Raw genomic sequence first — 25,297 nt, 5'->3', positions numbered from 1 at the left:
TTCACCGTGTTAGCCAGGATGGTCTCGATCTCTTGACCTCATGATCCGCCCGTCTCGGCCTCCCAAAGTGCTGGGATTACAGGCTTGAGCCACCGCGCCCGGCCTATTTGATTTTTTTAAAAATTTAAAATGTATTTTTACTTTTTTTTTTTTTAACTTCAACCAACTCAAGTAATGGTAATTTCAGTGTTCACATGAATTTAGGATCTGACTTGAGTCCATTTTTTTTGTTTTTTTTTTTTAATTCTCAGTCAGTAGGCTCTGCAGCTGAAGTTCACCTGCATTTGGGACTTGTCTAAAAAGGGGGCTTAAACCTCCAGCCTTACCCCTAACCTTACCCTAAACCTTCCCTGCTCCCTGACCCCCTCCCATTCCCTGGCTACGACCACTCTTTCATCTTTCTAGGCGCTTGCTCATTGAGCAGACATTTATTGCCTGCCTGCTGCTATAATGCATACTAACCTCTGCCAGGTGCTGGGAAAACAGATTCCTGATAAAAATCTCAAGCCCAAGAAGCAATATGAAGTCGTCTCTTCTGGAAGAAGGAGGGCACTGGGCAGGTTATCTGGGTAGAGGAAGGGTTGCAGTTCTGTCCTGGCCCCTCCTTCAGCTGCCCCTTCTCTTCTATTAATTTCTACTGTTCCTCTTCCCTCTAACAACCCCTCCCACCCCCACAAGGGAAATGGGACATTCTTCAAATTCTTAAGGGCTCACACAAGCCCTGGTTCTCTGCCACTTCCTCCTTCCATTTGGGAGTGGGGTGGGGTTCAGAGAAGCCAGGGCAGTTAACCCCTCGGTTGCTGGACCACCTCAGCCTTGATTCTGAGCTTCCGCCCCAGCACGCTGAGCCTTGGAGCCCAGTGACTCCAGTAGCCTAGCATTCAGTGAGCATTGGGAGCTGGAGAAAAATCAGAGGCTTGTCCTTGTTTTCTTTGCATTTTTATCAGCCTCATCCAAAGTTCCAGCTTATTGTTTTTACTGTCTTCTTGGGAAGCTGCCGCAAGGTGGGGTGGAGGGCTCTTGCAGGGGCTGGGGGAGCCTGGAGAGGCAGAAGATGAAGGCTTCTTCTCTGGATGCTGCTTCCAACTTGCAGAGGCAGAGGTTCCTCTGTCTCCCTCCTGGTCTCCAGCCAAAAGAAGCAGGTTGGCCCCTCCATGTTTCCTCCAGCTTTTATAACCCTAGCCTCTGCTTGACCTTTGGCCCAGTTGGGATGTTGCCTGGGAAGGAGCCTAGTGAGAGACCTGCGGGATTTGCCACCCAGCTGTGTTTCACTTTAGCTGTGGTAGCACCTCGCCCAAGGCAGGCATTCTCCCTCCCCTGCATCCCTTGGGTCAAGATGTTACCCGTGGGGATTCTGGGATGAACCAGGTGTGGGGCCCGCTTGCAAGGAGTGCTCTCTGGACCTGTCTGAGCCTTGGTTTCCCCATGGTTAAAAATTCCTGCCCAGGAGGCCTGGCACAGTGGCTCAGACCTGTAATCCCAGCACTTTGGGAGGCTGAGGCAGGTGGATTGCTTAAGGTCAGGAGTTCTACTAGACCATCCTGGCCAATGTGGTGCAACTCCATCTCTACTAAAAATACAAACATTAGCCAGATGTGGCTGGCACCTTTAATCCCAGCTACTCAGGAGGCTGAGACAGGAGAATTGCTTGAACCTGGGAGGCCAGGGCTGCAGTGAGCCGAGATCGCCTCTGCACTCCAGCCTGGGTGACAGAGCGAGACTCCATCTCAAAACAAACAAACAAAAAACACACACAAAAAAAATTCCTGCCCAGGGATGTTGGACCCTAGACCAAAGAGAATTTATTGAGTACTTGCTATGTGCCGGGCCCTAGGCCGAGTGTTTGCTGTCATTCCCTCCTGCTTGCTTACTTTTTTTGTTTGTACTTACTTTTTTTGTCACCCAGGCTGGAGTGCAGTGGAGTGATCATGGCTCACTGCAGCCTCGACCTCCTGGGTTTAAGTAATCCTCCTGCCTCAGCCTCTCTAGTAGCTGGTACCATAGGCGTGTGCCACCATGCTAATTTTTTTTTTTTTTTGAGACGGAGTCTCGCTCTGTGGCCCAGGCTGGAGTGCAGTGGCCGAATCTCAGCTCACTGCAAGCTCCGCCTCCCGGGTTTATGCTATTCTCCTGCCTCAGCCTCCGAGTAGCTGGGACTACAGGCGCCCGCCACCACGCCCGGCTAGTTTTTTGTATTTTTTAGTAGAGACGGGGTTTCACCGCGTTAGCCAGGATGGTCTCGATCTCCTGACCTCGTGATCCGCCCGTCTCGGCCTCCCAAAGTGCTGGGACTACAGGCTTGAGCCACCGCGCCCGGCCAACCATGCTAATTTTTAAGTTTTTTGTAGAGAGGAGGTCTTGTCATGTTGCCCAGGCTGGTCTCAAACTCTTTGCCTCAGGTGATCCACCCGCCTTAGCCCCGCCTCCTCCCATTTTCTTCCTGCCTCTGGTCTTATCCTTGAGTGACATTCAGGTTCCTGAATCCTGGGTTTACCAGGGTACAGTTTTCTCCCATTTCTGTTCTGGTCTTACTTTGTGGACCACAGGCCTGGCTTCCTTCTCTGAAGCATCACGTGCTCCATGCTGGGCCAAACCCAGTGCAGGACCCAAAGGGGCACGTGGTTTCTTCTGGCTTTTTCCCAGGGAGTTGGGCCCACCCAGTGAGTATGTGAGTTTGGTGTACAGGGAGGCCTCTATGTTCTGCCTATCTCTGGCTAATCTCTGAACCCTGAGGGGAGCTAGGATCTTGCAGGGGGCTGGTCAAGAGAGAAGAAAGCTATCTTTCCTTGTGGTTTCTCAAGATTCAGATTTAAGTTCTAGAAAGCGACTGTAAAGTAGGCAGTGAAAAGGCCTCTTCTGTTTCTGTCTTTGCATCAGACTTGTTTGGGGGAGAGGCCGGGGAAAAAACACAGGCCAGAGCTCACAGCCAGCCCGCCTGGTGTGGCGGACCCCCACGTGCATGCAGTTACACACATGCCGGGTGTGTAGGCAGCCACCCACACCGGTGCTGGGGCGGGGGAGGAGGACTTGGGAGCTGGGCTGAATGGGCTGTGTTTGTGTTTCCACATTCAGGGCTGCAGCCATGCAGCCAATGCTGTGGCAAGGTTGAGGGTGCACTCCCGGCTTTTGCACAATAGCCAGTGGTGGAGGAAGAACTGCTAATTGAATTATTTTTGTTTCCTTTTTTTGAGACAGAGTCTCTGTCACCCAGGCTGGAGTGCAGTGGCGCGTTCTCAGCTCACTCACTGCAACCTCTGCCTCCCTGGTTCAAGCGATTCTCCTGCCTCAGCCTCCCGAGTAGCTGGGATTACAGGCACCCTCCACCATGCCTGGCTAATTTTTGTATTTTTAGTAGAGACGGGGTTTCTCCATGTTGGTGAGACTGGTCCGGAACTCTTGACCTCAGGTGATCCACCTGCCTCAGCCTCCCAAAGTGCTGGGATTATAGGCGTGAGCCACTGCCTGGCCGGAATTCTTTCTTGAAGCTTCTGGGTGGGAAGGGTGAGCCCGCTCTTGGTGAGAGAGATATTTATGCCCTCCCTTACTTGTTTTGTAAACTGGATTTTCCAAAAGTGGGGCAGATCAGTCCACACGCCCTGGCTTAGCATCAACTTGCATCGTTGTCTCCCTGCAGATAGTCTAGAGGACTGGAGACAGTCCCTGCAGATAGTCTAGATAACTGCCTGTTCCCTCCTCTTTGGGGCCCTACTGACAGGAGGCGGGGTTGCCAGCCAGGGGAACCAGCTTGTGAAGTGTCAAGTGGGAGGTGGGCATGGGCTGGGCAAGGAAAAGTGGGGGACTTGGTTGCACCTTTCCCCTCTTCTCTGACTGCACACATCTGGGGTCCATTCTCCAGTTTCCTTGAGCTGTGGAGTGAGGACCGAGGAGGGTGAAGATGTCCCTGATTCTGGGGAACCAGGGACTATGTTTCTGCCCCTTCCCCTAGGCATCAGATGGGAGTGGGGTGTGGTCTGTGCCAGACAAGGCTGGGTGCTTATGTGTCTCTGGATTCTAGCAAACTGTCTTTAATCCCAGCTGCTTTTAAAAGGTGGGCAGGGGCCGGGCGCGGTGGCTCAAGCCTGTAATCCCAGCACTTTGGGAGGCCGAGATGGGCGGATCACGAGGTCAGGAGATGGAGACCATCCTGGCTAATACAGCGAAACCCTGTCTCTACTTAAAAATACAAAAAACTAGCCGGGCGACGAGGCGGGCGCCTGTAGTCCCAGCTACTCGGGAGGCTGAGGCAGGAGAATGGCGTAAACCCGGGAGGCGGAGCTTGCAGTGAGCTGAGATCCGGCCACTGCACTCCAGCCTGGGTGGCAGAGCAAGACTCCGTCTCAAAAAAAAAAAAAAAAAAAGTGGGCAGGGTTGGGCGCAGTGGTTTATGCCTGTAATCCCAGCACTTTGGGAGACTGAGGAGGGTGGATCGCTTGAGGCCAGGAGTTCAAGACCAGCCTCATCTCTACAAAAAATAAAATAAATTCGCCAAGTGTGGTGGCGCATGCCTGTGGTCCCAGCTACTTGGGAGGCTGAGGCAGGAGGATTGCTTGAGTCTGGGAGGTTGAGGCTGCAAATAGCCCTGATTGCACCACTGCACTCCAGCCTGGGTAACAGAGGGACACTCTGTCTCTAAAAAATGTAAAAATGAAAATAAAAATAAAAGTGGGTGGGGCAGGAGTAGGCAAACCCTGTACTGGGGCCTAGGGCTTTCCCTCCTCCCCAAAATTCTCTGCCTCTGACTGGAAAAATTGGAACTAGGGATGACAGTGTGGGGGAGGGCAAGTACAAATGGCCAGCCCAAGTGGCCAAATATGGCCCCCAGGTAGCCCTCCCACCTCGCTTACCCCCAAATCCCTGTCCTCCAGGCCTCCTGGAGCCTCAGGGATCACTTTGCTTCCTAACACCCACGTTTTACAGATGAGGAAACAGGCCTGCGTTTCCATGCCTCACTCAACTTGGCAGAATTGTTTTTCTTTCTCTATTACCGACAGGGGCAGGCTTTTTTTTTTTTCTTTTCATTTTGTGTGCAATCTGACGGCAGTCTGACAGCTGGTAAGTTCTTCCTCAAGTCTAGCCTTGATGGTTTTGACTGCTCTTTTTTTCCCTCTGGTTGAACAATGCCTCCTTGTTGCTTCCTATCCCACCACTTCAGCCCCTTAGGCCTGAGGGGACGGATGGGTGAGAAACTGGCTTAGCAGGGAGCCCTCCCTTCCCGCCTGTGGGCAGCCTTCCCAGCAGGGGCTTTTGGAATCAGCAGCTCTTTCTAGAGGCAGGATGTGGGGGCTGTTTTTTTTTTTTTTCCTTTTGGTAAAACCAAAAGCTCCTTTTTGCTTTTGTTGATGTATTTTTGTTCCTCCTTGAACACAAAGCTGTGGTTTTTGAAGGGGTCCAAGCCTGGAAGGAGCAAGGCTCTGTGTAGAAAGGTCGCTGGGCTTTCGGGTTGGCTATCCTGTTCTTCTTCTGACCCTGGAAGTGTGGCTGATGGTAGGACTGGGGAATGAGGCTGGTGGCCGACAAGCTGTCCCTGTCACCTGTGAGCCCAGAATCCTTGCCTCTGTAGTCCCACCGAGCAGGAAGGCCACCCAGAGGTCCTCACAGATAAGCCCTCTCCTGGGACACAGGGCCTCTTCTGTATCATATCCTTTTTTTTTTTTAATTTTTATTTTTTGAGACAGAGTTTACTCTTGTTGCCCAGGCTGGAGTGCAGTGGTGCAGTCTCCGCTCACTGCAACCTCCGCCTCCTGGGTTCAAGCGATTCTCCTCCCTCAGCTTCCCAAATAGCTGGGATTACAGGAGGCCACTAGCATGCCTGGCTAATTTTTTTGTATTTTTAGTAGAGACGGTGTTTCACCATGTTGTCCAGGCTGGTCTTGAACTCCTGACCTCAAGTGATCCGACCGCCTTAGCCTCCCAAAGTGTTGGGATTACAGGCGTGAGCCACCGCATCCAGCTTTTTTGTTTTTTGTTTTTTGTTTTGAGATGGGGTCTGTCTCTGTCTCCCAGGCTGAAGTGCAGAGGTATGATCTCGGCTAACTACAACCTCCACTTCCCAGGTTCAAGGGATTCTCCTGCCTCAGCCTCCTGAGTAGCTGGAATTACAGGCGTGTGCCACCATGCCCGGCTAATTTTTGTATTTTTAGTAGAGATAGAGTTTTGCCATGTTGGCCAGAATGGTCTTGAACTCCTGACCTCAGGTGATCCGCCCGCCTCGGCCTCCCAAAATGCTGGGATTACATGCCCGACCTGTATCATATACTTTTGAAAAATTCAGAGGGACAGGCAGCTCCTAAGTATGTATGACTGAGAGGCTCCGGAGTATCTCTCGTAATGGCCGAGCTTGGAAACGAGTTGGGTTTGAAGGATGAAGTGCTTTGTTTGGCACCCAACCTGCCAAGCACATCTTTCCCCAGAACTGAGTGCTGGAGGTGGCTGGGGTCCATCTGGCCTTCCCTTCGCTGTCTGGGCAGCTGCGGTGTAGAGGAGAGTGCTTTGGACAAGGTCTCTGCCCTTGACACTGGACCTCCGTTTCTTCATCTATAAAATGGCACAATGAGAATGCCAGCCCAAAGCTGTGTGGCGGGTTTCAAGAGAATGTGCACAGGACGCAGTGTACCAAGATGTTACTTTGTGTCTCTGTAAATTGTCTTGAAGCCCTAGGCTGCTGTCAATAGCTGCCTGTTTGCCCTGCCCCATCCTGTCCAGTCCCTGTTCCTACCCCGCTTCTTCCTGTCCTACAGGGCTGTCTTCACGCCTCTCCCCACAAACTCCCCAGAGCAGCTGACAGCAGGGAGGAAGGACGGGTGGGGCACCTGCAGAGAGCCCACCATCCACTTGGAATGATTAACAAGGGGCCGGTACAGGCTGGCCTGTGGGACAAAGGATAGCTGTGCTCTGGACTCTGCCCTGCACCCAGCTGATCACCCTGTTCCTCATTCCTTGCCGTGGCCCAGTCTGTCATGGGGTTGGGTTCCAGCGGGGTCACCAGCTGGGACAGGTGGCCCCTGGTCTGTCTTAGCACCCATGTTGGCATGCATACATTTCCAACTATCCCTGCTGGGATCTGGGGGTAATGGATGGGGTGGGAAGGAAGGGAAAAGGTAGAATTCCCAAAAATTGTTTCTGGAGGGAGGTCAAATCATTTGGAGCTTTCTTTGAAGCCCGGCATGCTGGTGGGGGAAGGGGTGCAGCACTGACATTCTCATGCCTTTGCTTCTAGAAACAAACCCGTGACACCTGTCCTCCTCACCTAAATTATCCATAAAGATCCTATCGACACAGTCTCCTGACTTTGCCCTCATGGGCTTCTCCTTAGTTGAGGACCCCCTTGCCGTCTGTGTCTCTTCCCCCACCCCTATAGACCTCTCCTCTCTCGCTCTAGCTCTTGCTGCTTTCCTGCCTGGAGCTGAAGATGAGGTTGCCATGGAAACCTGAAGCGTAGTGAGCAGGGAGAGGGAAAGGCAGAGTCCTCTCGCCAGGGCTGGGGGCTGGGGACTGTGAGCTGTGGGGAGGGGACAGGGTTGACCCAGCAGGAGGAATATAGCCCGAGCTGTCTGCCTGCCTTCCTCTGCCTCAGTTTGGGCTTAGGGGGCAGGGGAAGGAGCTTGGAGGCCTGGAGTTCCTCTTTAATCTAATTAATCTGATGCAGGATTAAAATCCTCCCTCACTCCTGCCAAATTAAGCTGAGCTCACATCTGGGCTGGCTCACCCCCACTTCCCTTCTGATGGGATTCGAGCTCCAGCTGTCGGGGGCTGAGACTAGGGGGAAGGGTGCTTCTGAAGAGAGGATGAAGTACCTGGCAGCCCCACCCAGGGTGCCTGCTGCATGTTGGAGGGGCTCCCAAGACCTTCTGGTGGGTGTAGGGTGAGCAGAGGGACACAGTGTGGGGGGCAGGGGGTATGTGGACATGGCCTTAATGCAGCGGCTGCGTGCGAACCCGCTGGCCTCCGTGTCTTGGAGGCGCCCATCGGTGCAGAGGGCGCATCTATATATTCATCGTGTGTGAGGCACAGTGCAGTATGTGTAGGAACTTCAGACTGTGGAGTGGGTGGAGCACGTCAGGTGTACCTGTCTGGTGGTCCTTGGGCCACTGGAGCTGGCCCCTGTTTTTATTTATTTATTTATTTATTTATTTATTTTGAGACAGAGTCTCGCTCTGTCACCCAGGCTGGAGTGCAATGGCCGGATCTCAGCTCACTGCAAGCTCCGCCTCCCAGGTTCACACCATTCTCCTGCCTCAGCCTCCCGAGTAGCTGGGACTACAGGCGCCGCCACCTCGCCCGGCTAGTTTTTTTTGTATTTTTAGTAGAGACGGTGTTTCACCGTGTTAGCCAGGGTGGTCTCGATCTCCTGACCTCGTGATCCGCCCGTCTCGGCCTCCCAAAGTGCTGGGATTACAGGCTTGAGCCACCGCGCCCGGCCTTATTTATTTATTTATTATTTATTTATTTATTTATTAATTAAAAACAGGCTCTCGCTCTGTAGCTCAGGCTGGTCTCGAACTCCTGGCTTAAGAGATCTGCCCTTCTTGGCCTCCCAAAGTGCTGGAATTACAGGCGTGAGCCACTGCGCCCAGCTTGGCCTGTTTTAACCCTGTGCATTCTGGCAAATGAGAAACCCCAGGGTTTGCAGACCGGGTCTGGAGGATGCGTTTGCCCTGCTTGCCTCTACCCTTCCCCACCAAATGCTAACCAGCCCCATCTTCTCAGAATTAAGAGGAGCAGCTGGGCCAGAGCTGCTCCTCTTCACTACCCTGCTCCTGCCACATGCGCCTCTACTTCCATATGCTCTCCTCGACACAGCCCCTGCCCAGTCTGCAGAATGGCTCTGATTTAGGGGGAGGGTTGTCTCCTCCCCAAAGCACTCCCTCTTAGGGCCTCAGGGCCTGCCAGCCCTGCTAGAGAGCTTCCCTTTCTGGTCCCTAGGAACAGACTCATGGTTGATCATCCCTTGCCCTGGAATTGTACAGGAACTTTGAAGGGAGCTCCTCAGCTGTGGGTGGCCCTGGCTGCATGGGGACCGGACCCCAGACTTGTCCACACGTTCATCACAGGCCACGTCTGTTGCCAGCTGTGTTTGCCTTTCCTCATCTTCCCTTCCTTTGCTTGAGGAACTGCGAGTCTGGGCTGACCTGGGTGGCCAGGACCCAGGTGAGAGCTGGGGGAGGGGCACTGCTAGAATCATCTGGATCCAGGACAGTGAAACTGGCCCAAGGGAAAAAGGATTTGCCAAGGTCACCCAGTAAGTCTGGCAGGGCCAGAGCCCTGCACTGGGCCCTTGAAAGTTATGCCTCCCTTGATTGAGGTCTCCAAATCCTGAGTCCTGCCCTTCACAAGTGGTAGCCTTGAGGGAAGTCGCTGGTTTACGGGTAGCTCTGATACACGGCCGTATGGGCGGCTGGAGAACATGCAGAGCAGAGGGGCAGCTCGTTCCTAGCTCTTGGGTGTGTCAACTTTGGGTGGCACGTGCCTAGAAATAGGTTCCAGGAGGCCATCTGTCGCTTACCTGGGTGCGGCCTGTGAATCAGGCATCTGCAGGGGTCACAGCTGTGGTGGGCTGTGGTCACCCAGGGCTAAAAATGGCCTGACGGGCCACCCACCAGTCCCTGAGGTAATTGGGGCCCATGCAGACCCCCAGACATTTCTCATACCAGCACATGGTGTGAGAAATACATACAAACTACATGGCTCAGAGCTGCCTGTCTCTCCTGCAGCTGGTTTGTCAGGGGACCTTGTGATGAGAGGGGGATGGAGAAGGGCTGAGTTCTAGTCCCACACCAGCTTTAACTCGTGGTGTGACTTTGTTTTTTTTTTGAAACAGAGTCTTGCTCTGTCGCCCAGGCTAGAGTGCAATGGCGCAATCTTGGCTCACTGCAACCTCCACCTCCCAGGTTCAAGCGATTCTCCTGCCTCAGCCTCCTGAGTAGCTGGGATTACAGCTACACGCGACAGTGCCCGGCTAATTTTTGTATTTTTAATAGAAACAGGATTTCGCAATGTTAGCCAGGCTGGTCTCGAACTCCTGGCCTCACGTGATCCACCTACTTTGGCCTCCCAAAATGTTGGGATTATAGGCGTGAGTCACCACGCCCAGCCTGACATTTGTTTATTCAACAATTATTTACTGAGCACCGCCTACTATTCTAGGAGCTTGAGGTAAATCAGTGAACAAAAGAGACCCCAAAATCCCTCCCCTCATAGAGAAGTAGTGGAGAGAGAAGACAATACCTCGATGTGATACATAAGTTAATTATGAAGACTGCTAAGGGAGAGGTGGCCTGGCGCCAGCACAGTTTTCTCCTCGGAAATGAGGGAGTTGGACCAGACTCTTCTGGAGGTCTCTGCAGGCTCCGAGGGTTGCCCTGGCTTTTGCTGCCTCCAAGCCAGGCCCTCTTGCTGGGGACCAGGCTGTCCTGGGCCTGGAAATTGGCGACTAAGTTCAGCATGAACTGAAGAGATTGCCTGGGCGCAAATCTGGATCTCTGTGTGTCTTGGCCGTGTTGTTTAACCTCTCTGGCCTCAGTTCTCCCATCTATCTAAGGGGTACACTGAGTACCAGTCACACAGGTGGCTGTGAGAATTCGTTGAACTAGGGCACATAAGCCCTTAGCACAGGGGAGACATTCACTGTTTGGTTTTTTGTTTTGGTTTGTTTTTTCTTCTTGAGACGTAGTCTGGCTCTGTCGCTTAGGCTGGAGTGCAGTGGCAGGATCTTGGCTCAGTACAACCTCTGCCTCCTGAGTTCAAGTGATTCTCCTGCCTCAGTCTCCCAAGTAGCTGGGACTATAGGCACATGCCACCACACCCAGCTAATTTTTGTATTTTTAGTAGAGACCGGGGTTTCAGCATATTGACCAGGCTAGTCTCGAACTTCTGACCTCTCGTGATCCGCACGCCTCAGCCTCCCAAAGTGCTGAGATTACAGGCGTGAGCCACCGTGCCTGGCCTAATTCACTGTTGTTACTACAGATTGAGCAGCCCTGATCTAAAAGTCCAGAGTCTGAAGTGCTCCAAGATACAAAGCTTTGAGTGCCGACGTGATGCCACAAGGGAAAATTCCATACCTGGCCTCATGTGATAGGTGATAGGTCAAAAAGCAGTCAATAATTTTGTTTCATGCACAAAATTATTTAAAATATTGCATAAAATTACCTTCAGGCCATGTGTATGAGGTATATAGGAAACGGTCCCATCCGCAAGATGTCTCAGTATGAATATTCAGACATTCCAAAATCTGAGAAAAAATCCAAAATCTGAAACACATCTGGTCCTGAGCATTTGCAATAAGGGATATTCAACCTGTATTTTACCTGTCACCCTCAGGTGACCTCCTTTTTTATCCTCAAGCTGGCCTTCCCACCTACCCTCCAATTAGGTTGGACCTTGTTAACCCTTTGAAATACCACTTTAACCATGTGTTTTCTCTCACACCACTTCCTCCAGGAAGTCCCCCTGGATATGTGTGTCCCTTTCTTTTTCTGTCTCCCGCTTGCTCTCCTCTGCGTGGTTGGTCTCCACTTCTTGTCTTAGCTAAGAGCTTAGTCCTGACTCACCTGTGCCCATCTTCCCCCAACCGGGCCCAGTTGCCTTGACCTCCATGTGTGGTAGGCACAAGGCATGGATTATCCCCAAACAAGGGTAACCTTCAACCCTCAGAGAGTGTCCCAGTGGCCGTCCTTTCACTCAGGACAGTTCTCCTTGGCTGGCCCGTCACTGATGCCTGCTGTGTCTTCCCAGGTCAGCCAGTCCCAGCTGAGTCTGAGAAATGCTTCCTCCCCCCGGCCTTGGTAGTGGACACTGAGGTCCTCCTGCAGGGCCGGGCCAGGGGGTGCCCAGGCATAGGAGGAAGTTCCCAGGAGAGCGTGCTTTGTGAGAAGCCCAGAGGCTCCTGCCCCTCCCCCAGAGTCACCCCCACTCTGTTTTTTTCTGTCCTGCAGACACTACCCCAAGCAGTCCTTTACCATGGTGGCTGACACCCCGGAAAACCTTCGCCTCAAGCAACAGAGTGAGCTCCAGAGTCAGGTGAGGGGCTGGGCGGTACCGGGGGCCTGGCGGGGAGGAATGCTGGGGAGGGAAGTTGTAAGGTGGGCATTTGGCAAGAGTACCTTCCCCTTTGGTTACTCTGCAAGGCCAAGGTGCTGAAATCCTAGCATTGCCTTGACTCTTGACCCCACCCCTGACTTTATCAAAGAAGTAGGGTACAGCGTTCCCCCACTTCCTACCTAGAGGGGATCGGAGAGGTGTGCGTGTCTATTTGAGCCCACTCTGGGGCTCTCTAAAGCCCACCTCCAGGAAGCCACTCTCCCCTCCCTCTTCACTATTCACACTTACCCACAAAGGAGGGGTTTGGGGAGGACCAGGGAATTTGCCCCTCCAGGTCATGCCAGTCTGAGGCTGTGCAGCCCATCCTCTATAGCCACATCCCAAACCTTCTCCACCCACTGGAGGGCCAGGTGTGAAGGGGGCCTTGCCATGGGGGAGCGGGATGGGGGGCTGTTCTGCCTCTGTCTCCTTTGGCTTGACTTTCCAGAGCACTGCTGAGTGGGAGGTGTGTGCTCCTGTAGGAGGGAAGGATGGGTTGCAGGCCTAGGGAGAACTTGGTCTTTAGGGGACACGGAGGAATAAGCAAAGGGTCTGGAGTCCTGAGAACAGAACAGTTGACCCACCCTGCCTGGGGGTGCAAGGGCTCCTGGGACAAACCTGGCCAGGGATGAGGTGGCGTGGGGTGGGGCGGGGCTTCAGCCGATGAAAGGATTATGCACGAGAATACATGTAGGGGAATTTACCACGTGGACAGCGTACCCAGGACCCACTCAGGACCGGGAGAAGACTGCAGAGGTTTCACCCGGGCCACAGAGAGGGGGTCTCTCCTAGTTCCTCCAGAGGGGACTCCTGCTGCCTGATCTTGATGTGACTGACTGGGTCCATCGGGGAGAACCGACCCTGCCCTGTGTCCTTCCATGCACCCTCTCTCGGAATCGGGTTCATCAGGGAGAACGGACCCTGCCCTGTGTCAGGCTTCTCATGCACCCTCTCTCAGAATCCTGGCAGCCCTGTGAGGAAGGTACTCTCTTCCCCATTGTTACAGATGAGACGACTGAGACCCAGCGACATTAAGGGGCTGCCTGAGGTCCTGCGGGTGGTAGGAGAGGCAATAATAATATTCATAGCTGGCGATGGAGGGATCAGTGCTCCGGGCGTGTGAGCTGTTTAATCCTCACCCAGCCCTGTGCAGCTGTAGGATCACCTGCCTTCAGAGAAGAGGAAATAGACACTGGCGGCTTTGAATGTAGGTTTGTCTAACTCAGGGACTATCCACTCCCTAAGAAACAGTCTCTACCTTAACAATAAGCATGGTAGTTCCTTATGCTGTTGAGAAATTTTGTAATTTAGGGCTGGAGGCCATCCCTGTGCTCTGGGAGGCCAAGGTGAGAGGATCACTTGAGCCCAGGAGTTTGAGACCAGCTGGGGCAACATAGCAATAACTGATCCCTAAAACAAAGCATACACAAAAAACAAAAAACCCGCCGGGATGGTGGTGTGCACCTGTGGTCGCAGCTACTCGGGAGTTTGAAGTGGGAGGATCACTTGAGCTGAGGAGTTGGAGGCTGCAGTGAGCCATGATCGCACCACTACACTCCAGCCTGGGTGACGGAGTGAGACCCTGTCTCTACAAAAGGAAAAGAAAGAAATTGTGTAATTTAGCAAGTGCCTTTAGTTGGTTCCCTTGTTTATCCTTGACTGGGCTCCGGGGGAAGGTAAAAGACCCACTGTCTGTGTTTTACAGGTAGGGGAACTGAGTGAGTGAGTGAGTGAGTATGGATCCAGGATTTGGGCCCTGGTCTTGTCACTCTTAAGTGTGGGGCCCTTGACCCCGCACAGCCCTGGTAGGGCCTGAGGCTGACAGAGGAGGGGAGCAGCAGCTCACACCAACCACCCACCTGCCTGCGGACAGAAGCTGAAGTTACTGGGAAGTGGGGGAGCACCACCGCCTGCTGTCAGCCAAGGAGGCTGGAGGCCTGGCTACCTGGCCAGATTTTACAGATTCTAGCCAGGCCCTGACTCCTGCCTCAGATTCCCTTCCCTGTGGAAGGGCATTGGGGGCCAGAGGTGGAGGGGCTCAGAAGGACCTGGGGGAAGAGGTGCTGGGAGCAGATGGCAGGCCTTTGGACACACACACACACACACACACACACACCCTTCTCAGGGGAGAAATTCAAACCGCTCCGCCTTTGTCAGTCCCACAAAAGCATGGCTGCAGCTCTTTTTGCCCCGGCACCCGATCCCCGAGGGGTGGGGTTTAAGGAGGAGGCACCCCCCCCCACCTTGTTCCCCCTGCCCAGGATGGGCAGCAGGTGGGCAGGGCATGCTGTTGGCAGGGGCTGCTTCTGCCCCCAACAGGGGAAGCTGGCACCACACTCTGGGTTTGGGAGCTCCTGTGCCCCCTGCTTCTCAGGGTCATGGCCTGATGGGTTCCTGGGCAGGCCTCTCGGGAGACGACAATGGTGGTCACTCTTCATTAGGGTCTCACTGAGGGCCAGACCGTGTCCGTGTGTGTGTGTGTGTGCACACGCATGTATGTGTGTATGCCTGGCTTTGTTTAATCCTCACAGCCAGCTGATGAAAGAGGGGCTCTTATTATCCCTATCATGCAGATAGGGACAGTGAGGTTTACAGAGGCTGCCCTGCTTGCCCAGAGCCCAGGGACAGAGGCAGACATCAAGCCCTATGACCTGGCCCTTGAGAAGGACTTTTGGCCCACTTGAAGAAGCTTAGAGATGGGCCCGTGGGCAGGAGTGTACCGACCCTGTTTGTATACTCTGAGGGGTGCAACGTTAGGGTAGGGCTTTGCACTGAGGGCACTGCTGTGTTCCCCTGAGGTGGGGGTCCTCGGGGGCCGGGGCTGAGGGCTGAGGGCCAGGATAGGCCGGGGAGGAAAGGGTGCTACCCTCTTTGCAGGCCTGTTCTGTCTCCCTTCCCACCACCCACCAGCTGTGTGGTCTTAGACTGGCCTCAGACTGTCTTTCCTCTCATAGCTTTGCTTCCTCACCAGTAAAATGGGGACAGCAAACCCAGTTGCCTCAAGCTGGGGGCTGGGTCTGATGCTTTGAGGCTTGGAAGGGCTGAGCTGGCCAGGCTGGAGCAGTGACAGGTTCTGGTTCCTGTGGCCGCCGTGGGGGCAGAGCTGGCGGGAAGGGAAATGGAAGCCTCTTCTGCTCACCCAGCTTCACCCCACGAGGTTAGCTGGCCTCTTTCCGTGCCCCTTCTGGGCCTGCCTTGCCTTTCCCTGTCTCTGGGAAGCTGCCGAGGCTATTTCAGCTTTATTTATTTTCCCATCTCTATATTGGTCTCCAAAGTGGCACTTTGGGTGTCTGGGACACCTGGAGCCTCCCCTGTGGAGGAGGTAACCACAGAACTGGCCAGAAATGACCCTCTGGGTGGTCCTGCCCAGGCCTGGCTGAGGCAGGGGGCTGGCAGCTGGATCCCCAGCCCCCCTTCTCACCTGCTGCTCCCACCCCACCCCCAGGCTGAGCAGAGGCAGTGGCTTTGGGGTGGGACTGAGCTGGAGGTGTCTGTGTGGCCCTGATCCCAGGCAGAAGTGCCAAGCGCTAGGAGACTGTTCTTCCTTTTTTCCCTTCATGAACTCACCTTGATGGGGTCGTGGGAAATTACAGGGGGGTTTCTGTCCTCCTCGGATCTTGTGAGCAGCACGGGTGGTAGAGCATCACTCTTGCCCGAACTCGCTGGCCTGCGATTGAATCTCACATCTGCTGCCACCAGCTGTGTGACCTTGGGCAACTTGCTTAACCTCTGTGTATAGTGCCTTTGTCTGAAAAATGGGGATTACCTCTCTCCAGAGGGTGGTGTGAGATAGGAGGATATGTTAAGCATTTCAAGATTCCTGGCATGCAGTCAGCACTCAGTGTTTGCTATTACTACTGTCCCGGAAAGAGAGGAAATGGAACTTGGACGTGATGAAGCTGAGAAATACACACGGCAACCTTTTGACCATGACTTCCAGCCCCGGCCCTTTCCATCAGCTCTCCTCTCCATTTGGGTGTGTCTAATTTTTTTTTTTTTTTTTTTTTTTTCGAGACAGGGTCCGTCTCTGTCACCCAAGCTGGAGTGCAATGGTGCAATCTTGGCTCATTGCAGCCTTGACTTCCCAGACTCAAGCGATTGTCTCGCCTCCACCTCCTGAATAGCTGGTACTACAGGTGTGCACCACCACACTCGGCTAATTTTTGTATTTTTAGTAGAGACAGGGTTTCGCTATGTTGCCCCGGCTGGTTTCAAACTCCTGGCCTCAAGTGATCTGCCCGCCTCTGCCTCCCAAAGTGCCGGGATTACAGATGTCAGCCACCGCGTCCTGTGTAGAACTAGTTTCTTTTTTTGTTAGAAGGGGATGGGTTACAAAGTATATTGGCCCAGCACACAGTAGGCACATAATAGTGGAAATTGTTGGTATTGTATTTTGCTCAATAAATGTTGTATTTTTTTAGAGATTTTTATTAATTTTTTAATAGAGATGGAGTCCTACGTTGCCCAGGCTGGTCTCGAACTCCTGGGCTCGAGTGATCCCCCTGCCTTGGCCTCCCAGATTATAGACATGAGCCATTTTGTTTTTAAGTCCAGCCTAACTTTTGTGTGTTTTTTAGATGGAGTTTCACTCTGTCGCCCAGCCTGGAGTACAGTGGCGCCATCTCAGCACACTGCAACGTCTGGCTCCCAGGTTCAAGGAATTCTCCTGCCTCAGCCTCCCAAGTGGCTGGGATTACGCCCACCACACCTGGCTAACTTTTTTTGTATTTTGTTTTTGGTAGAGATGGGGTTTCACCATGTTGGTCAGGCTGGTCATGAACTCCTGACCTCAGGTGATCCACCCACCTCCGCCTCCCAAAGCGGTGGGATTACAGGCGTGAGCCACCGTGCCTGGCATAATTTTTAAGTAATGATCCTTCTTATTATATTGGGTCATCAAGGCAGTTGTTTTCCCAATTATGCTGCTTTGTTTGGAGATTACGTGTCTGCAGTTAATTCATTCATCATCCAACAAAAGTTGATTTGCACCTCCTGTCTGCTGGGATGAGAAGCAAGATAGATACAGGGAGAATAATTAAGAACTGACATGACAATTAGAATTTCATGGATGATGGTTGTTTGGGTGTCAGGAGCCTCAGGTGCCAGTCAGTCCTGGCCCTCACACCAGAGTTTCCAAAGTGGGAGCCCAGGCATCTCCCAGGAGTGGGGTCCTCTGGCTGAAGCACTGAGTTGCATTTTGGCCTGAGCGACAACTGGGTTGTGACCTTGGGCAGGTCCCTCCCTGCACAGGGACCCCCACAGCACCCTGGTGAGCCATCCTAGACCACAGGGGCAAGCACTCCTGCCAGGGCAAGAAGGGAGCCCTGAAGGAGGGGCTCTGGGCTGGGCCCCCCTCCCTACACCCCTGGCCCCACACCCTTCACTTCTGCCACCCCTTTCATACCCAAAGGCCTCTCAAAGAGCCTTCCCCATCTTGATTCTCCACGATCAGGGTCTGAAGGTGCTTAAAAATGGTCACAGACCCCAAATGGGAGGGATTTTAGAGATCAGCTAGCCAGCTCCCTTCAGGGGACCCAGAGAGGAGAACTGACTTGCTTAGAGACACACAGCAAGGTGGTGCTGATCCCAGGCTCCCTCCTTTCTCAGCACCTACCCCTCAGCCCTACCTTCTGTGGGCCTCCTATGTTAGCAGTGAAATGAATGATCCTTCCCCAACAGGGAGGGGAAGGCAGAAGCAGTTCCCGAGCCTGGGAACCAGCTGATGTCATTGCAGCGTCGTCATGGCGATTATTCCCCTGATTAGGGGCCTGACCCTTGGAAAGCCAGGAAGCAGGGGATGGAGTGGGGACTGGCTCTCGTTCAGCACCTCATCGCTGACAGAGCACTTTCATACTGGCCATCCACAATGCGCTGCTGCTTTCGAGCCACTGTCTGCATCATGGGTTGGAATGACTGGCGTTGTGACCCATTTTACAGATGTGGGAACTGAGTCTTGAGATGTGAAGTCGTTGGCCCAAGATCACTCAGAAGTGGGAGACTGAGCCTGTGTTAGTGCCAGCTCTGCCTGGCTTTGTGCCCATACTTGGTGATAAGAAGCTCCCTCCCCATATTATACCTGATTTCTGTGACAACTCTTTTACAGATGAGGAAACCGAGGCCAGGGGCTTGAGATGCAGGCTTCTGTATCTGGAGCTACGTTTCTCTGTCTCTGAGTGCCCTACCTTCCCCAATGCCCACTTCCCAAAGGGTCTCCCAGTAAGAGTCACCGTGCTGGCCTAGGGCTTCCCAGAAGAGCTGGTGCTAGGCAGGTTCTGGACTCTTGGGGTGGGTTGGTCCCTCTCTCCACTGCATTCACTTCTGATCCGACGGGGACCAGCACATCCAGGCCCTTCTTGTCTGGATCAGAACAGAGAAGGAGAGGGAGCCACATGGATGAGTGACTGGGGCTTCAGGAGACAAACAAGGACTCTGATCCCTATGGGCATGTGCAGGGGACCTGACAGGTATGGCCACGGCTGTGTGTGCACGCGCAGTCACTGCAGTCCAAGCGCAGTTCGGTGCTGCAGTTGGATGATTCCCCGCCTGGGAACTGCCCGGGTCTGTGTCCTGGGCTGACCCGTGTCCAGGACAGTGCAGCCCCTGTGGAGGAAATCCAAGCAGCTGCTGGGGTCTGGAACAGATGGCTGCTGAGGTGGACAGTGAAGTCTCTGGAAGCCAGGGAATAGTTTCCTGTTCCATGAGTTTTCTCAGCCTCATTCTGTTCTTCAAAACCCCCAGGGAGGACAAGCTGTTCCTCATATTTCAATACCTTTCGTGCCAGGGAAGTCCTTTCTGATGTCTGACTTGAGTCCCTCTAGTACTGTGGTGGGGTGGAAGGGTTCTTCCCTGGAGCTTGGAGACCTGCTGAGATGCTGTATGACCCCTGCTGCTTTCCTCCCCTCCTATGGTGGTTGCCTCTGAAGCCAGCCCGGCAGCCTCCCAGAATCCGTGGGGCCTGTCAAAGGCGCATTGATGGAGCCTTCCCTGGGGCTGTCTCACCACCCTCCTTTCTGGGCACCAACTCTGTCCTTTGGCACAGCCCTCACTCAGCTGGTTGCTGAAAAGCTCCCCCAGGCGCAGTGGGCAGGGCCATATCCTGGCTAACATGAGGACTGGGGCCACCCTGGGAGCTCTGGAAAGAACCTTTTTCCTATAAGCTTCCAGACAGGATGGGCTGGGAGTGAAGGGTCAGGAGTCAGGCAGATGAGGGTTTGCACTCTGGTAGTGCGGTTCATTGACCGCTAAGCTCTGTGACGTTGGGCAGGGGACTTTGCCTTTCTGTGGCTCCGTTTCCTAGTCTGTAAATGGGAGCTGTTAATTGCGTGGCTGTATATATGGTGGGATGTAAAGGAGATGGTTCATGTAAGGCCCTGGGCTCTGTGCCCGCCACTCAGCACACTGAAGACTTAGCAGTGGCTTATCATTACGAGTCTAACACCTTCTTTGCTTCTGCTTTGAGTTGGGGACTTCTGGTCAGGGTCTTTCTCCTGACTCCCTGTCCCCATCTCCTGACTGGTTGCTGCCTCAGAGGGGCCCCAAGCCGAGGCCCTTTCGGCTCCTGGTCCAACTCCAATCCCTCTTCCTCCCCACCTGCAGGTGCGCTACAAGGAGGAGTTTGAGAAGAACAAGGGCAAAGGCTTCAGCGTGGTGGCAGACACGCCCGAGCTCCAGAGAATCAAGAAGACCCAGGACCAGATCAGTAACGTGAGCTCCCGCCCCGCCCTGCGGCATCCCTGCTGCCCTCCGATTGGCCCCTCCCTGGCAGCCTGGCAGATGTGAATGGAGCCAGTGCCTCCCCCGCCCCTGCCCTCTGGGGTGGGCCTGGGGAAGAGCTTGGGGTTCCCAGATGCCTCTTCTCTTTGTGCCCCCAGACCAGCCCATGTAGCATTTTCTCCTGGAAGGGCCTGTATTCTGTGGGGGGTGTGGGAACCTGTGTGGTAAATCAGCCCCCACTCTCTCTGACTGTTGTTCTTTTTTCTGGGTATGGTGGGTATTGGTGTAGACTGCACGTCTCATCTTAGCACAAAGGTCAGAACTGGGGGGCGGGGAGCACCTGGCCTCCCCTGATCTGCGCCTGGGTGCTGACATTGCAGTCATTTCCGCCCTTCCTTGGCCTCCTCCCCCACATCAGCCTGCTCTTCCTTCCTGTGTAAAAACCCCAGCCAGCTTCGCCTGCCAGCCCTGCACCCCCTGGCTCGCACCCCCCACTTCCCTGATGGTCAGTGGCATCTGTCTGTGGCAGGGGCGGGCGTGGAGAGTGGGTGGGGGATCAACTATCCCCAGCATCGTGTGCCCTCCATGGCACCTGTGGTCAGAGAATAGGCGTCGGTTTCCTGCTTGGCAGAGCCACAGGCAAGCAGCCTGTGTGGCTTTAGGCAAGTGGGGGCAGGGCACTGTGGTGAGCAGCAACCATGGGGGACCCGCACACAGAACTGCAGGGGCTGCCCAGCCAGCCTGGCTCAGGAGGCCCTGCCAGGGAGGGTTTAGGCGGGCACCTGTCTTCATGTATGGAACAAGAAGGGATCAGTGAGTTGCCCATTGTCGCTCTGGGCTGAGGAACTGGGGATAGAGATTGAGGGGGTCCTGGCTTTCCGGTGGTCTTCTCAGCACCCACTCCCTGGGCTCCACATCCCTTCCCACCCTCCACCTGGCTACCTCAGCAGGGCGCTCCTTTAAGAGCTTTGCTGGGCCATGCATAGAGTGGGCTGCAGTAGTGGGTCAGGTGGATTTCAGAGGTGCAGGCAGCCTACAAACAGCAGAACCAGCCATGCCCAAAACTGTGGCTTTCAGACTCTGACTTCAGCCTACAATAAAATACATATTGTATGTCTTGACCCATCTAACAGGCATACATTTATGTAGAGGGAAAACAGAATAGAAGCTTTCATGAATGAGTACTTCCTACTTAGAGGGAGTTCAGATCTTTTTTTTTTTTTTTTGAGACAGTCTTGCTCTGTTGCTCAGGCTGGAGTGCAGTGGTGCTCCGCCTCCAGGGTTCAAGTGATTCTCCTGCCTTAGCCTCCCAAGTAGAGTAGCTGGGACTACAGGTGCCTGCCACTACCCCTGGCTAATTTTTGTATTTTTGGTAGACACGGGGTTTCACCATGTTGGCCAGGCTGGTCTCGAATGCCCGACCTCAGGTGATCTGCCCACCTCGGCCTCCCAAAGTGCTAGGATTACAGGTGTGAGCCACCGTGCCCGGCCACATTCAGATCTTCTCTAAAGATGCTGGTTGCAGGCCCCTATACACCCTCACATAATACAGTCCCTTCGAGGACTGTATTCCCAACACTTTGGGAGACTAAGGTGGGAGGATTGCTTGAGCCCAGGAGTTTGAGACCAGCCTGGGCAATATGGCAAAACTCTGTTTCTACAAAAAACAAAAACAAAAAACAGAAACTAGCCAGGCGTGATGGCACTGGAGGTTGCAATGAGCTGAGATCGTGCCACTGCACTCCAGCCTGGCAACAGAACGAGACTTGAGATTCCGTCTCAAAAAAACAAAACAAAACAAAACAAAAAGATGCTAGTTACAGACTTACTGTGAATGGGTTTTGCAACTGGATTGTTGACCTGCAGTTTGAAATTGGTGGCCTGAGGAAATGGCATGCTTCCCTTTGGCTAGCAGGGCATGCCTGGGGCGGGCACGCTCATCCTTCTCCCCCGCACAACTGCCAGAGGCCTGTCACGGTTGATTCTTTATATGCCAGGGCCTGGCCTCACACCCTGGAGCTTCCCTTTGGCTTAGACCCTCCAAAGGGTAAGTAAGACCCTTTAGGTCTGTGTCTCAGAGCTCACCACTTGGAAAGTGGGGCAGGGGGAAGATGGTGTTAGATTATCGGGAAAACCTGGAATGGTTCACAGAACTGGAATGTTGGCTCTTCAGCCTCTGTGGCTTTTCATGTAAAGGCCCATGTCTTTTATCAGTGACACTTGCTCCCAGTCTGCAACCCCAGCCTCCTGGCCGTTCACTCATTGCTTCACCCTGTGGGTTTTGGAGGAGGGAGAGGAGCCCAGTCATCCCTGCTTCCCTTTCTGGAAGGCTTCCAGAACACTCCACACTCAGCCTAAGCCACATCCTCTTCTTCCCTCCCCCACTTATTAGAGGTGTTAATATCCTAGTGACAAAACTCACCACCCTGGCCAAACCATCCACACCTCAGGAGATAACCATCTTTTACCCTGCAGTTAGCTGATGGTCCTCTGCAGGAGCTAGGGGAAGGGATTGAGCCCGATCTGGTAGCTGCTTTTGCAGCTTTAGCAGAGACCTATGGGCTATGACTGCAAAGCCTGGAGACTCTTGATTTTAGTGAAGGCAATTACAGTCTGTCTGACACGGGCCTCTAGACAGCTGTAGCACAGTCACCTGTAGGGTTGACTGAAAATGCAGACTCACAGGCCTTCTTCCCTGGCTGCCAGAATCAGCGTCTCTGGGAGTGGGTCCCAAGAATCAGCATGTTCAACACATTCCCTGGGTTTCTGTGGTGCTCTCTGAAGTTTGAGAGCCACCACCTAAAAGTCTGAAAAAGCTTCAACCCCTAAGTCAGAGGGTGCCAGATCGGGCTGTGCCTCAGAACCCCGGGGAGCTGTATTTTTATTTTTTATGTTTATTTATTTATTTATTTTGAGACGGTGTCTTACTCTGTCATCCAGCCTGGAGTGCAGTGGTGCGATCTCGGCTCACTGGGTTCATGCCATTCTCTTGCCTCAGCCTCCTAAGTAGCTGGGACTACAGGCATCTGCAACCATGCCCGGCTAATTTTGTTTTTGTATTTTTAGTAGAGATGGGGTTTCACCATGTTAGTCAGGATGGTTTCGATCTCCTGACCTTGTGATCCATCTGCCTCGGCCTCCCAAAATGCTGGGATTACAGGCATGGGCCACCGAGCCCGGCCTATTTTTATTTTTGAGACAGAGTTTTGCTCTGTCATCTGGGCTGGAGTGTGGTGGTGTATTCGTGGCTCAGTGCAGCCTCAACCTTCTGGGCTCAAGCTATCCTCTCACCTCAGCCTCCAAGTAGCTGGGACCACAGGTATGCACACTACCATGCCCAGCTAATTTTTCTTTTTTTTTTGCAGAGACATTATCTTGCTATGTTGCCCAGGCTGGTCTCAAACTCCTAGATTGAAGTTATGCTCCCGCCTCAGCCCCCCAAAGTGCTGGGATTATAGGGGTGAGCCACCTCACCTGGCCTCCCAGGGGAGATTTTTTTTTTTTTTAATTTTATTAGAGACAGGGTCTCTCTACATTGTCTTAAACTCCTGGACTCAAGCGATCCGCCCACCTCGGCCTCTCTGGGACCACAGGCATGAGCCACCGCGCCTGGCCCAGGGAGCTTTAAACCACGCATAAAACCATTGCTAAGTTTTCCCAGCCTCCTGAAGTGTTTTGGGAAAGAGGGTGTTTAGAGCCACACCTTTTGTTTTGTATCCAAAATAGCATTCCTGTTCCTGTATGTAGCTTGTTGCTTTGCTTCCCAGATTAGCACCAAATGAGTCCAGTTATTTTTTAAATTTTTTTTTAATTTTTTTTTGAGACAGAGTCTTGCTCTGTCACCCAGGCTGGAGTGCAGTGGCACGATCTCGGCTCACTGCAAGCTCTGCCTCCCGGACTGAAGCGATTCTTCTGCCTCAGCCAGCCTCCTGAGTAGCTAGGACTAGCCAAGTACATGCCACCACGCCCGGCTAATTTTTAGTAGACACAGGGTTTTGTCATATTGGCCTGACTGGTCTCGAACTCCTGATGTCAGGTGATCCACCTGCCCCAGCCTCCCGAAGTGCTGGGATTACAGGCGTGAGCCACTGCGCCCGGCTGACTCCAGTTATTTCTAAAGGTCAGGCCATCTTGCAAAAGGATGAGAATTTGCTTCCCTGGAGGGATATGCTGCAGACTAGGGCTTTTTACCAGCCAGAGCATTTTAAAAACAAGTGTCTGGTCTCCTCTGGGGTGTCTGCTTTGGATAAGTGCAGTCTGTCTTCAGTGTTGCTAAACGGCGAGACAGTGAGGTAGGAGGAGATGGTAAGGGCCCAGGTCCTAGCTTCTGTCATTCTGGGGCCAGGCAGGGCTCTTTGAGCCTCAGTTTCCTCATTTGTAAAAATGGAACAGTAGGCCCTACTTTGACGGGTGGTTGCAAGGAAAATGCCAAATTCTTGGCATACGATAAATGATGTCACTATTATTATTATCATCATTATTATTTTTGAGACAAGGTCTTGCTCTGTTGCCCAGGCTGGAGTACAGTGGCACTATCATAGGTCACTGCAGCCTCGAACTCTTGGACACAAGTGGTCCTCTCATCTCAACCTCCTGAGTAGCTGGGACTACAGGCATATACCACCATGCCCAGCTAATTGTTATATTTTTTGTAGAGATAGGGTCTTGCTATGTTGCCCAGGCTGGAGTGTAGTCATGTGATCATAGCTCACCGCAGCCTTGAACTCCTGGGTTTAAGCGAACCCCGGCCTAAGACTCCCAGATTGCTGGGATTACAGGCACACGCCATCACACCCGGCTATGTTGTCAATGTTGTTAATACTTTAAAGGCACACTGGTCTGCTTTCTACACTGTAGCCAGAGAAGGGACATGAAGTGAAGTTTGGCAGAAAAGTTTGGCTATTGTCTAGTACTGAGAAAGTGTGGAAAGGAGGAAAGGGGCTAGTATATTACACATCTATGGTGAGTAGTTGTGTCATCATTAAAGGCATCTCAAGAGTTGCCTTTTGATGGGTCCACGCTATGGGATAAAGGTTACATGTTAGGAATCATGGCCTTTTGTCACGAGCTCTAGCAGTGTTCAAGGATGGGAAACTTTGGTTGCAGAAGTCCCTTCATTGAAGCCTCTTCTTTTATTACTTACATACTGATTTTCTGTATACAATTTTGTGTCATTAAAACTTTTTTTATGTGTGAAATATGACACATAGTAACATATACAGTAAACACGTGTTTCACCAGGCAGGTATACTATACATTGTATTACCCTATGCCTGTCAAGAGCCCAGTGTTCACAGTGTTAAAAATGTAACTCCCATGTAGTAAGTACTTATCATATCTTTAATTATAAGGGAACCAGCTAGAGATTAAAGCTGGGGAATATGAGAGGCAGAGGTAAATGCTAATCTGTGAAAGAAAGTGCTGGGGCTGGGCAAGGTGGCTCATGCCTAAATCCCAGCCCTTTGGGAGGCCAAGGCGGGCAGATCACCCAAGGTCCAGAGTTCAA

The 25,297-nt window shown here is 53.0% G+C and overlaps 1 protein-coding gene across 3 annotated transcripts in view; it reads left to right on the top strand.

Moving 5' to 3' along the window:
- LASP1 (LIM and SH3 protein 1) overlaps nt 1-25,297 on the top strand; it is a 52,537-nt gene that overhangs the window by 9,777 nt on the left and 17,463 nt on the right. For 2 of the 3 annotated variants that reach the window (XM_033183229.1, XM_033183230.1), the window contains exons 3-4: nt 11,934-12,018; nt 19,675-19,782. In XM_033183229.1, coding sequence (XP_033039120.1) covers nt 11,934-12,018; nt 19,675-19,782 — 193 coding nt within the window. The remainder of the gene's footprint in view (nt 1-11,933; nt 12,019-19,674; nt 19,783-25,297) is intronic. The other variant, XM_033183231.1, reaches the window with a different exon arrangement.

Source organism: Trachypithecus francoisi, unplaced genomic scaffold (assembly GCF_009764315.1).
Source record: "Trachypithecus francoisi isolate TF-2019V2 unplaced genomic scaffold, Tfra_2.0 Lachesis_group20, whole genome shotgun sequence".
In the NCBI taxonomy this organism is placed as follows: Eukaryota; Metazoa; Chordata; class Mammalia; order Primates; family Cercopithecidae; genus Trachypithecus; species Trachypithecus francoisi.
Note: the sequence above shows the minus strand (reverse complement) of the source record. Positions and strands in the feature narration are given on the sequence as shown.